General features: G+C 34.9%; 1 protein-coding gene and 1 long non-coding RNA gene across 5 annotated transcripts in view; one reads left to right on the forward strand and one right to left on the reverse strand.

The window, feature by feature from the left end:
• LOC102154057 overlaps window positions 1–2,548 on the forward strand; it is a 34,600-nt gene extending 32,052 nt beyond the window's left edge. The window contains exon 3 of one of the 2 annotated variants that reach the window (XR_005355831.1): window positions 2,008–2,545. This is a non-coding gene — a long non-coding RNA (uncharacterized LOC102154057). Of the gene's footprint in view, window positions 1–2,007 lie in introns of both variants that reach the window. The other variant, XR_005355832.1, reaches the window with a different exon arrangement.
• Window positions 1–13,905, reverse strand: part of LONP2 (lon peptidase 2, peroxisomal) — a 94,066-nt gene that overhangs the window by 53,632 nt on the left and 26,529 nt on the right. For all 3 annotated transcript variants that reach the window (XM_038531106.1, XM_038531105.1, XM_038531107.1), the window contains exon 8: window positions 5,787–5,928. In XM_038531106.1, the coding sequence (XP_038387034.1) occupies window positions 5,787–5,928 (142 nt within the window). The remainder of the gene's footprint in view (window positions 1–5,786; window positions 5,929–13,905) is intronic.

The raw sequence follows: 13,905 nt of genomic DNA on the forward strand, positions 1-13,905 counted from the left end.
ATTGCCCAAAGTTGATCATATATTTTATAAAACATTCAGTTTTTCATTTATTTCTGGCAAAAGAGAATCATCAATATAAAAGAGGGTTCTCTATATTTTGTAAATATTGCCTATTCTTCATATAAAAATAAGAATATATAATCTATTAAATATTTATAAGCATTTCCTAAAATGAACAAGGTATTTTGAAAATTGCTTGCTATTGAAAACCTCAGATATAAAGACTAAACCCAACTCATCATTATTTCTTAGTTAGTTAAATTACTATTTCTCAGCTTAACAATTTACTGTCGATACTTCTCAAGTGTTTTTTTTTTTTTTCTTTCCTTTTCTTATTTTACTATTGAATTCAGTGGTGGGTCTTTGCGGAGACATACAGCCAAGATTTGGGCCACAGGTTTGTCTAGTGGTCCCCTTATAGAGCATCCCTAAGGATGGTAGAAGAGGAAAAGAAAATCTTGCAGATTATCTAGTAACAAATACATAACAATAATTGCCCCAACGTACTCCAAAATTAATTTTCATGTAAATTTAACCACACAACTTGATCACTACCAAACTCTAATAATGGGAGTGGCTAAACAGGGTAGAAATGAGAAACAGCAATTTTTGTTGAGAATATAGCTAAGGGAGAGAGAGTAATGGACATTCAGGTGGCAGATTGTGCCTGTATGTGTGCTGGGGGAAAGTGGGTAGGTAACAGGGTAAAGAAGACAAAAATTGGGAACAGGGTATATAAAGAAAAGTGGTAACAAAGACATGAAGACATTTTTGTGTAACCTGCAAGTTACACCCTGCGCACTGGTACAGGGTTTGCCAGCACTGAGAAGTAATGATTAGCAGGTCCTTGTTTCCCTAATGTAGCTTAGTTTGATCACTCAATTACAGGATCCCTCTTAATCAGAGATAGCAGAGAAGAAATGAAAGGGGAAAAATGTGTCTTCACAAACACCTCTTTCATAACATCAGTATTAAGACATTTTTTACTCTGCTGGATCTTAGAATTTATATTGTAAATAAAGCACGTGATGAGATAAAAAAAATTAAGGTAGCATCCAGAACTACAAATTTTTCATTAATAAAAGGATGGAGCTGGATGAGATGATTCCCAAATCTCTCTCCTTTGACTTTCTTTGACAATAATTGTAGAGCTTAGATTAGAATATCCCATGTCTGTTATACTCAAGTAGTAAATATACATAACCCCATCTAATTACTAAAAGGCTCGAATTCTAATTAAAAAAGAACTTCAGTTAAAAAAAAGTTTACTATGTCTACATTAGTGACTTCTCTACTTTGGGGATATCATACATTATTCAGAACTGTAAATACTGCTTATATAGAAAATTGGTAAAGTAGCCACGTATTTTGTTAGCCCATTCACACAAAAGTGTATTTCAGAAGTGCACTTACATTTTATAACAAAGTCTGAATCTTCCATCAATTATAAATATGACTGTATGTACCTGATAAGAATTCTATAATTTTGTTGAGTCTAGTAATTACATAAAAAGACTTTCCTTGTATCTCACATTTTAATACTACTCAACAGACTTATCCAACTTCTACTGTCTACCAATATTTTTTTTAATCCATTAGTTGAATATGTTTTTATATTCTTCCAATAAATTTTCCTAAAAGGCTGTCTAAATTTTGGGTAAATATTCCTTTGTTGACAATAGTAACTGGAAATAGGCATCTCCTTCATAAATAAATATGAAGATGAGGAGAATCTATAGGCAGTACAAGTATAATTCTTTAGCTTGCTTGGAGTAACCACTCTGTATCTACATTATGTTAATTTAATATATATTGTTTTAATCTAAATTAGCTATAAAATAATCTTGTATAACTATATTTTATAAATCATATCTAGAAGTAATTTCATTAAAAGCAGGCTTTCTATATGGAAGGATTAAAAAAACATACTTTTGGATATTCTAGACTCTTAGTAATTTTCTACTTTAAGTACAAGGTGCTGAGTAATTTGTTCCTTTTTTCATTTAGGTAGGCCTAAAGGCAATGAAACAGCAAGTGGCTTTCAAAATGGACACAGAAGAAATGTCAGTGGATATTAACATAACATCATAGAGTATTTTACAGTTTCCAGAGCACTTTTACTGTATCACATTTAATTATTTCAACAACCGATAGGTTTAAGAGTTTTTGTTTTTTTTTTTAACCCAGCACAGGAGCAGGTGGGGAGGAGAAGGAAGTCAGGTACCAAAATACTCATTTCTTCTATATATGTGCTTTGCTTCACTGTATAGAACCCTAGACTATAGGAACTGATGCTATTCATAGTTAAACTATAGTGATAAGTATGTTGCCCCAGGTAGCATTTACTTTGAGGTATCATTTGAGGCTTTAATACTTTTATTTGCAATATTAATAAATCAACTGCCAAAAAGTGAATTCCAACTTCTACATCAGACAAGAAAATATCATTATGCCAGATGCTTGTTATCAAAGATTGACTCAGTTCAACAAATCTTACTGAAACAGGACAAAGCACTACGTGAAGACCTAAAATATACTGTATGACAGACAGGGGGCTTAATCATCGACTATTGCTTGTGAAGCTCTCTGGTGGATTTGTTTCAGGACTCCCACTCAGCATGTTGAGAAACTGAAGTATCAAGGATTCTCAAATTCTTTTCAACAGAGTAACTGTAACTGTCTAATGAGAGAATCTGTCAGATTATCTGAAAAATGCCCCAATGTTGATTAAACTGAAAGTCTAATGTTATCATCTAAGAAACCACTAAACTCTTCAATAATGTTCACTATTTTACTGTACTGATGAGTAAAGCAGTTACTGAGTCAGAATTTTCTGTCTTACCACAATAATAGGGAAAACCAAATGAAACTCTGTATCTCCAAGTTCTGTAGCTTTTAAGTATGGCAACAGTACTTTTTACTGTCCCAACAGGACCCACTTCTGAGACTAAAAGAGAGTGCAATTAATAATTAGGCATAAAATGGGATTGTACTAGGCAAATCAGAATGTATAGTTACCCTGCTTCTTACAAGACACATGTTCCAAGGTCATCCTGTTCTAAGAAGATTACAAAAGCAGAAAAGGAACAGGAAGCCAAAGGGAAATCAAAGCAAGGAAATAAGAAAAAACAAAACAAAAGAAACTTTCACAAATCAAGTTTCCCCTCAATTTTACAAATCAGTTTGAATAAAATATTTTATTTAAACCACGGTAAGGGTTGGGGAGCAGGGGGTAGAGGTAGTAAAATGAGGACTGGTCAAAGTAAGTTTATGAAGTAGTCAGGTCCCAAATCCCTTCCCCCAACCCAGCAAAATACCAGAGCTTATTTTCCTCCAGTGACCCTGTGCACAACTAAAGAGAGTATGTACTCTCCTGAAAGTAACAGTTCAGATAAACGCATACATCTGGAATGCTGAATGCAGTGACAGTCACCGTCCTTACCCTTCTCCCCCTTGCTTGGTTCCCTGGAAGTTGGCAACCCAGCCTCCACTCTAAAGGCAAGGGACTTATGGAGTCCTCTGAGAAATCTGCCCAACCTCAAAAGACCGAAATTACTGATCTAAAGAGGTTCCTCCACCAAACAGCCCAGCTGATCCTGTTGTGAAACTCAGATGTGCACAGCTTCCAACCAGCATTTCTGTTCTTCACTATTAAACACGAATGAGGGATGCCTGGGTGGCTCAGCGGTTGAGCATCTGCCTTTGGCTCAGGGCATAATCCTGGATTCCTAGGACAGAGTCCCACATCGGGCTCCTTGCACGGAGCCTGCTTCTCCCTCTGCCTGTGTCTCTGCCTCTCTGTCTCTCATGAATATATAAAATAAAATCTTTAAAAAATAAATAAATAAATAAACACGAATGAACAAGCAAAAATTATGATATCTAAAGGAGGACTCTAAAACAGAAAAATATATAATAGATAAAAGCAGCATAAAGGAAAGGTAAAAAAATCTATCAGTATCTTTCACAAAGAGGACATATTACATCTATGTAATGAGCAAGATACTATAAAAAAGAATCAACAGGGAATTTAAGAAAAAGTTCTTTGAAACAAAAAATTATAGAAGGATCAACAGATAAAGCTAAGGAAGTCTTCATTAAAAGTAATAGCAAAAAAAAAAAAAAGAAAGAAGAGTAACAGAAAAGGTAAGAAAATTAAAGATCCCACATGCAATTAATAGGAGTTCCCCCAAAATGAAGAAAAAGTCATCATCAAAAGAAGTCAAGAAAATTTTAAAGAAATAAAGGACAGGATTTTCCAATTCAAAGAATCTTGAAAGCATCAGCAAAAATGAAAAGAGACCCATCCCAAGGCAGATTACTGTAAAATTTTAGAACACTGGGATAAAAGAGTACATCCTGAAAGTTTTCAGAGTAAAACAAGTTACAACAGACAGTCCTGAAGGCTTCAGTCTAATCAACAGCAACATAGGAAAATGGAAAACAATGGAGCAATGTCTTCAAAATATTGCAGGAAAAAGATGTTCAACCAGAATGCAAACCACCAATCAAGCATGAGGGAAACGTAAAGACACTTTCAGATACGCATTTCTAAAAACATTTCCCACCCATGCAAGCTTTCTCAGGAAGCTATTAGAAGATTAACACCAAGAAAGTGAGAGAATAAAGCCAAGAATGAGGAAGACATGGAATACAGAAAACAGGAAATCCAACATGGTGGGAGATGAAGGGAGACCCTAGTAAGGCAGCTGGGTACCAGATGCGGAAATGTAGCTCAGGCTGGAGGCATGAAAGAGATAAAACTGACCAATGCTTAAGGTGTCTCCAAGTCTTTTTTTTTTTTTTTTAAAGATTTTGTTTGACAGAGAAAGTGAAAGTGAAAGTGAGAAAGAGAGAGAGCGAGAGGACAGGTGATGTCCCCCAAATGTCTACCACATACTCCGGAGCAGAGGAGAGGGGCAGGAGAGAGAGAGAATCTCAAGCCAACTCTGCATTGAGCACAGAGCCTGATGTGGGGCTCAATCTCACCACCCTGAGATCATGACCTGAGTTGGATGCTTAATCAACTGTGCCACTCAGGCCCCCCACAGTGTCTACAAGTCTTCAAAGTTCAAGACTTAGACAACTACTGGAAGTAAGCAAAATAAACAAGACGATTATTAGCTCCACAAAGTTTTTTTTTAAAATACGTGCAACAAAACAAAGGAAGGACAGGAAAAGAAAAGTGATCATAGTTTACCACATGGTAACTATGGCTCAGCTGTGAAAAGAACTTACATACTTATAATAACATAAGTATTTGACAATGCCTTAACCGAATCAGGATGCAATTCAGATCAGGGGATTAGGGGTAGAAGAATGATATAGTGGGGGTGAAGGGAAGAAAGTAAGTGAAATCCTCCTCTCTTATAGAGGAGAATCAACAGATGATGCCAGAAATTGTATAATCAAGAAGCGGCAATATGGTCATGCTATTTTGAGAATGGACTAATCAACTAAAAGTTAAAGAGGTCAACATGTAGAAATGGACATCGAGGACCCTATTGAGAAAAAGATTTGCTTCCTGTTTTTTGTAATAACCTTATAGAACTACTGGTCTTTAAACAAAAAGCATGTATAAAATTTAAAGTATTTGATAAAAATAACAACAAAAGAAACGAGTGAATTATTAGAAAAAGAAAGAAATCTCTAAGATATTTTAAGTTTTAATCTGCTTCAGATTTTAGTCTGTATCACACTTTCCCCATGACTAAACCCACATCACTGTATACTGCTTCCATCCATACTCTTCAAGTATGAACACAGGGAAGTTTCTAAATACTTACCTCAAGGAGAGCTGCTGCGGGATCACCCTGTAGACTTTTTCCTAGTTTGTCAACCTCATCTAACAGGAACACTGGGTTGTTAACCCCAACAGTCTTCAAGCCATTGATTATACGACCAGGCATACTGCCAACATAAGTGCGCCTATAGAAAGCAAGCAGCAAGTTAAAGTGTCAGGAGGCAAGAGCGTTATCACTTAGAACTCAAAATTTAGGACTGGGAAAAAGTCATTTAGTTATCATAGTAATAGAGCAAAGAGATACTATATATTTTAAAAGCTCTATGATACAACCAAGAGTTATTAGATTCAATTTTACTTTTCATTTAATTCTGGCTCTAAGTTTCCCATGATATTGGAAGAATCTAGTCATTGTCATTTAGTGAAATTGAAAAACATTATACTTAAGCACATGATTATAACTCTTTTCAGGATTCCAAAATGTCCAAAGAAGCCTATGAATTTAATTCCTATGCTTTTCATAGTTTCTCAGTACCATCTCCATCCCCCTTCAACACAATTACCTTTTCCACACATAAATGGTTGTCCCAGGGCTGGTTAAAGCATCATCATCATCTTTATGAAGGAAATCAGAATTGTTCAAAGGGCCACTCAAAATGCAGAACAAAACAAAACACCAAACCCAAATTCTTTTATTTTAAAGGCAATAGTTTGTTATTAATAATAGTAAGATTTGAGGTCAATTGGATGTATATTAAAGTTCCATTAATTTGGGCCTTTTTAATAAAACATGTTCATCCTATATACACTAACTGGTATAACCAAGTTCAGCCAGATGTTTTGTTGTGCACTTGTTGTCAGAGCCTCCTTTATCATATCTGAACAAGAATCACCTACATAATTATAATAGATGTAGAGGATGGCATAAATAAAAACAAATGTGTTTGTCAAAAGGAAAACAGTGGGTTTTTTGTTTGTTTGTTTGTTTGTTTTACAAAGCCAGCAAACCTTTATTTTCAGCAGCAATTTACTAATTTTAATTACAACCTTGTTGCCTAAGCCAATGCTCAAGCAGATGTTGTTTGTGAAAAGGCATAAAAGGGTGACTGCCTACAAGAAACTGGTCGATAGTGAGTGTAACCGCAATAGTTATCTTAGGATGGGTACAAAGCCAATCCATGAAGCAGGCCTCAGTTTCACCGCATGACTGTATAAAGTAGGACAGAGTAAACAGAGTGACCTTTGAAAAGACAAGAAAGCCTTACAAATATCGTGGGAATGCCTTACATCCAAAGAGGGTGACCGAGGCACTGGAACGAAATACAATAAACACTGTCCTATTACAATAAGGAGTCAGCATTCAAGATTTCAGAATGGGATACAGGAAGGACGAGACTCAAAATTAATAAAAGTCTCTCAAATTATTTCTCTAGAAAACCTGCAGATTTGCCAGTATTCTATGAATAAGTAGAGAAGGGAAATTAAAACAAAAACCAAAAAATAACCACCACAAAGCCTCTAAGGGAGTTATTTCCTACTCCATTAACTTCTTTCTTTTCCTTACTGCTTTTGACAGGTAGATTTCAGAAACAGGTACTGACAATTCTAGACCTAAAGTCATGGAGAGAAAATAATATTCTAGGCAGGTATCCCTTCTAAAGAACAGAAATGTAGATCCTAATCCATATACAAATAATTACTCCTAAACCTTCCATTGCTTTCCAAAGCCTAGTGAAGAAATCCAAACTCCTTTGTTTGGAATTCAAGGCTCTTCATGATGCAGTCCCCACCAGCCTTCCCAATCTACTGCCATAATGCCCCTGCTTTATCTACAATCACAATCCTATTATATCTCTTTATGTTTTTTAAACCTTCGTTAATATGGTATTTTCCTGCCCTTAATTCTCTCCCTGCCTGTGTAAATCCATAAATTCTAAACAACTTTTCCTGACCACCTCTCACAAAGTTATCTTTCCAATAATGCTACATCTACAGCATTTACTGGCCCTGCAATTTAACTGATATAGTTACAACCTAGCTTTTATTTATGGGTACCAAGTGTACAGCCTCTTCTAAAGAGCCACTGAGCACTCTGATGACAGAGAGTAAGTCTTATTATAGAATAGATCCTAGATATAGAGCTGTCATATCAGTTCTCCAAACAAAGGCCTGTTTTTCCTAATTATTTATAAGACTTCAGATCAGCCATGCTAGCACCAAAAGTATCTTTCTATCACCACTGTGAAGGCCATACAAGCCTTTGAATACTGCTTTGAACAATCTACTTGACCTAAGTCTCAGGTTCTTCATTTGTAAAATGGACACAGTAACAGTGTCAACCTCATGAATTATATGATTATGAGAACATAATAGGTAAAGCACACAGCATAGTGCCTGGCACATGGTAAGCTTTCAAAAGATGTTCATTGTTGTTAATGTCTTTCCACAGCACCAAGCACATTCAGTGCCCTTAGTGTTCCTCAATCACAGGTGATGTCCCCCAAATGTCTACCACTAGTCTAGAGTTCAAACAAAGAAGAGAACCATTACACAGGGTCTGTAAGCTGTGGAAAGTATCTATAATGTGCTATCTTTTGCCAGAAGGTATGGTAGCATGCAATTCACTGACTCAAGATACAGAATATACTTTGAATAAACCTTTGGAATATGAATCAAATGGTGAAAAATGTAGCAACACACAAAATAAAATGTTCTCTTTCAACATCACCCAATATAACTACTTTTTTTTTTAAGATTTTATTTATTTATTCATGAGAGACAGAGAGAGAGTGGGGCAGAGACACAGGCAGAGGGAGAAGCAGGCTCCATGCAGGGAGCATGATGTGGGACTCGATCCTGGGACTCCAGGATCATGCCCTGGGCCGAAGGCAGACACTCAACCGCTGAGCCATCCAGGCATCCCATAACCACTTTTTAAAAAAACAAATTAGCATACCAAATTATCCTCCTGAGAAACTACATAGGTAGGAAATTAATGAAATTAATACTCTTTTATAAACTATAACTTTTTTGAGGGCAAAATACGTACTTTTCCATGTCCTTCCTCATAACATCTAGAAAGCAACATAGCACAATACAGGGAAGTTTACAAAGAATGTATCTCTTCAATTACTTATTATTTAGCCTAAGATAAAATGATTACCTAGAAGTTATTCTTAAAACCAAAGCACACAAGTTAATTTAAGAAATATATTAATTCCTATTTTTCTTATAATTGGTACAGGCAGTTCATAGGTTTATCAGGACTATTCAACTAGTGTATGAGATACACAAAACTACACGTTATCTATGTGGTTCAAAATATTAAGATAGAAGATCAGCACTTTTCACTTTCCAAAATATAGTCTGCTTTATGCTTCAAAAAACTACAGATGAGTACAGTATCACATATTTATAGCTCCATGGTAATCAACTACTTTACCACTCTGTGCCTGGATATCTTCAAACCCAATGTAAGCCAAAAGGCTGGTCAGCCTGTCACTGTCACTGACACTTAAAGATCAGGAACCAATGGGTAGGGACATCTGGGTGGTTCAGTGGTTGAGCGTCTGCCTTTGGCTCAGGGTGTGATCCTGGGGTTCTGGGATCGAGTCTCACATTGGGCTTCCTGCAGGGAGCCTGCTTCTCTCTCTGCCTATGTCTCTCTCTCTCTGTGTCTCTCATTAATAAATATTTTTTTTTAAAAGGAACTAATGTATATTTACTTATCTCTTTCCCAGTGTTTAAAGAAGGAGGGAAACAGGCATTTCACCATCACCTTTCCATGCCTGCTCAATTAAGGAGCTCTAATGGGCTACAGTGAAAACTACTGAAGGGGATACTTACAAAGAAAGAATTTGTAGTATAAAAAAATGTCTTTTAATTTTAAGTGGAAAGAGTATGATCACAATTGCTTTTTAAAAAAATGGCGAAAGCTGCCCATTTCTGTCAGGAAATAAAATGGTAACAGTGATTATCTCTGTATGGTAGAAAAACATGAGAATTTTTTTCCTTTTAAAAAAAATTCCAAATTTTATTCCAAGGGTATACGTATGTGTGTGTGTGTGTGCGTGTGTGTGTTTATCTCCAACTGGGAATAGTAATAAGCCTTAAAAGAGATCCTTATGATCTCCAAAGAAAAAGTCTTTAAGAAACTAAAAGCAGTCTTTAATATAGCATGTCTAAACAAATCAAATTGTTTTTTTTTTTTTTTTTTAAACAAATCAAATTGTTATTCTTATAGCAGTCATTCCGAAATCTTTTTATGGACTCATTTGTATGGATGCACGCATTTAAAGGACCATAATATTTCCAAAATATAATTATGTTTTAATCTTACTTGAATTCACAAAGCACTCAGAAAGCACTTACCATGTCTGGCACTGTGCGGTGTGCAAGGAGTGATACAAAGGACAATAAGACATGCTAAAAACCCTACTACTCTACAGACCTCTTACTTTTTTCCGTATTTATGACTTAGCTCTATAGTAATGTATTGCAAATCCCAGAGGCCTGTATTAATCATCAAAAGAAAACAGTAGACAACAGCAGTTAGTTATGATCTGACTCTTCTCTAAAGTAATATATATTAATGGAGAAAGCCTTGAATTGGGGCCTAAAAATAAAACTAAACTTTAAAGAGGCAAAGAAGAGCAATATGCAAATACAGGTTATAAGGAGGATAGTGAGTAAACTATAGCATGTCTGACATACTATGCTAAAAATATATTAAAAGCTTGCTATTTTGTTTATTTTCCCTTTGTGGAGACTAATAACGAAACAATTTATTTAAAACATCACCATTTCAGGTTCATGAAGATGTATCAACATGGAAAGCAAAAGTTCATTTTTCTTCTCATCTTGTTTGAGCCAAAGATTCTTTGCAATGATATAATTTTACTATGTGAACAAAGTGCTGGCAAACTACTTCCAAAAAGTTATCATCCACAATAACTTGAGACATATCATAAGCAATAAGTATATTTCACCAAGAAACAACTAAAGAAAAATGATTATGCAAACATGATTTCATAAAACTTTATCCAAAAAGAAGTTATATTTAATTGCTATGAACTGATTTAAATTCTTTAAATGTAATACTTAAATACTAAAATGTTAAGTTGTAAAAACTGATAGAAGCAGAGATTCTGTGGCTTATAAAAGTGGTGAGAAAAATCCCAATGGAGAAAAACCCAAATGAGAAATGTTGAGAAGATTGAAAAGCTGTATTAGTTAATATGAAACATAAACATGACTCTTCTTCTTTTAAGTTACTCAAAATAATACAAACCAAACAATGGGCCAATGTAAAATCAGATCACAATTTTCCAAGTTTTAGATTTAAATATAAACCAAGTCTTTCTTTTGCTTCCCCATCTCCTACTTCATTATCTTTGAACTCTAAAACACACATTTTTTTGTTTTTAAAATAATTCCTAACTTAATAGCACCTTCCTTCAAATAAACAGGTATTTCTAGCAAAAGGATAGAGTTCCAAGCATGGGAAAATAGGGAAAGTGAGTGACAGAATCAAAAGAATAAGCAAGGAAGATAATATAAAGCAGCTCTGTTTTACTCTGGCTATTTTAAGACTGCAGAACAGTGGTGCCTACTTAGAGGCTGAGGAAAAACAAAACTTTGCATGAACTCTAATTGCAAGCATGTGACCAGTACTTAAACGCCAAGATCTGGGTGTTTCCAAAATGCTTCAATTGTCAAATGGAACCACTTGTTCCTACAAACTCCACCCCATGAGTGTGCTATAAGCTACTGTTCTTCCTTCCCTCCTACTAACCTCCAACCCACAGCTCTGACATAAGCCCATACTCTCTTCTCAACCTCTGCTCTCCTTAACCACCACACCCCACTCTCCAGGGGCTTCCAAACAGATTTTCAAATAAACATCTTCTCCAAGCTTTGATGATTTAGGAGGGTAGGTGAGTAATAAGCCCCCAGTAGTACAAGGGCAGGTTGCTGTAGTGTTTAATTAAACACCTTGTACAGTGATGGAGAGGGAGTACTTACCTACTGGCACAGTAGAATGGCTCATACTAATCCATGTATTCTTTATTTGGCAATGACCACAGCTTCTATGCATGTCATACATTTCTAAAACACTTATATTTATACATATATTTTGGGCAAACACACAGCCTCATTTTATAAAAGACTCACAAGAGATTCAGTTTTCTTAATGATACTCACACATGTGGAAGTATACCATCCACTTGAACAGATTTTACGACCATTAGTATCAGTAAAGACTTAAAAAATAGCTCTGCTTAAAACCAACAATGTTCATAAGAAGTGGTGAGAATATATTACTGCCCACAATAGGCATCATAAAAATACATTTTTCTACAATTCTGCCACATAAATTAAATAATAATGCCCAAAACAGGATATTTTAGGTACTATTTAAAAATTAGACTAAATTTTATAAAAAGTCATTAAAGTTGTTGAATGTAAATTTGCCTTCCTGTAAATTTAAAATTAAAATAATAATTAAAGCTAGTTTTTATCAAATGCTTACTGTGTGTCAGGCACTGAGTAAGTTCTTTCCAAGTCTTACTGAATAAGTAATGCCAAAATGGCAAGAAATAGGACAAATTACTTACATGTCATGTGCTCTTGACATTAATTTCACATGACAAGAATTCCACAAATTCCCTCTGTAAATTCCATCAAACACTTACAAATACTATGCTACAGATATCAAAAGGAAGAAATAAACTAAAACAACTCTGGATGCATGAGTCAAGTCACCTGTGTGGGAAACATCTCCCAAAAGCTTTCAGGCTAAAATTAAAAGATTTAGGCCCTAGACCCAGTTTCTCCAAGACTGGTACAAGGTGCCAATTTCTTTACAAAAGCGAAGTACAGCCTCTAGTGGCACATGTGAGAATAAGCAAGTCTAGGTGACAAAAATAGTTTGAAATTGCCAGAAAGAATGACCCACCTCAATTCTCTAACCTAATCTGCAGTCCTCATTGCTTATTTATTGAAATCTTGGCAATTTTTCTTTAATGCATAAGAATCGTAAATAAGCAAAGAAAAGAGAAAAAGAATGATTTTCCAAGGAAAAGTCTCTGAAACAGTTTCCCATTCCTGCCTAAGTAAGGCCAATGGTCTTGTTAAAAAGACAAATGGAAAACAAGATGTTAAAAAGGCATCATTTTCTTTTTTTCCCCCATAATCCAAGTTTAATCCATATTCACCAAACTGTAACTATGCATTTAAATTAGCCTGGCAGTTGTTCACTGCCTGCACTGGCCTGCTTTTCAAACCTTCCACTTATAAAATAGACTGCTTTAACAACTTTAAGACTGAGGGTATAACCTTGAGGAGAGAAATTTTATCTTCAGTTTAATTATTTTCTACTGGAAGTTAAGTAGTTTAAAAATTTTTTTTTAAATTGAGACATCACTGACATTAGTTTCAGGTTTATAACATCATATTCTTTTATAAGCATCCATGATTTCTACATTTTTAAATAGTCTACATTTTAAAATGTTCTTTAATACATACATTAAAGGTATATTTTCTCACAACTGCTATGAAACCCTTAAAACTTGAAACAGAAAGTTCATGCTTTCCCAAAGCATCTTCCAATCTGGGTAACAGAGAAGAAAACGATGAGCCTAAGATGCAAATCTGATTCTAATAATGTAAGATTAATCACAGACTCAGTTCTCACAGTTTAATGTATTTTTATAGAAAGGGTGTAAAAAATGCAAAAAAATGTAAAAAATGTAAAAAATAGAGGTCTCAATCATCCTAACCTTTCTCCTTATTATTCTTATGGAAAACTAACCTTCTTAAAAGAAAGTTAAACTGCAAACATATATTTGTTATTAAAGATTTCTTCCCTCCTCTTATGTGCACCAGTTGTTGTACTTATTTTTTAAATTCTAAGAGTTATGGTTTATTTATGAAATGTCACTGGGCCAAAATGAATTTAAAGACACTGTAATATCTAACCATAACTGATTTATAATTGCATTCAAATGAAATTCTAAGAAAGCTGAGGCAAAGATTCATTATCTGTTATCATACAAATACCAAGGTTAGTTTGGGTATACTATTATGGTTGAGGCTCTAAGCCAGCTATAAACATCCTATGGATGTACTATAAATAAGTACTATGAGTGAGTGTCCTTTTG

This window comes from Canis lupus, chromosome 2, assembly GCF_011100685.1.
Source record: "Canis lupus familiaris isolate Mischka breed German Shepherd chromosome 2, alternate assembly UU_Cfam_GSD_1.0, whole genome shotgun sequence".
NCBI classification, from domain to species: Eukaryota; Metazoa; Chordata; class Mammalia; order Carnivora; family Canidae; genus Canis; species Canis lupus.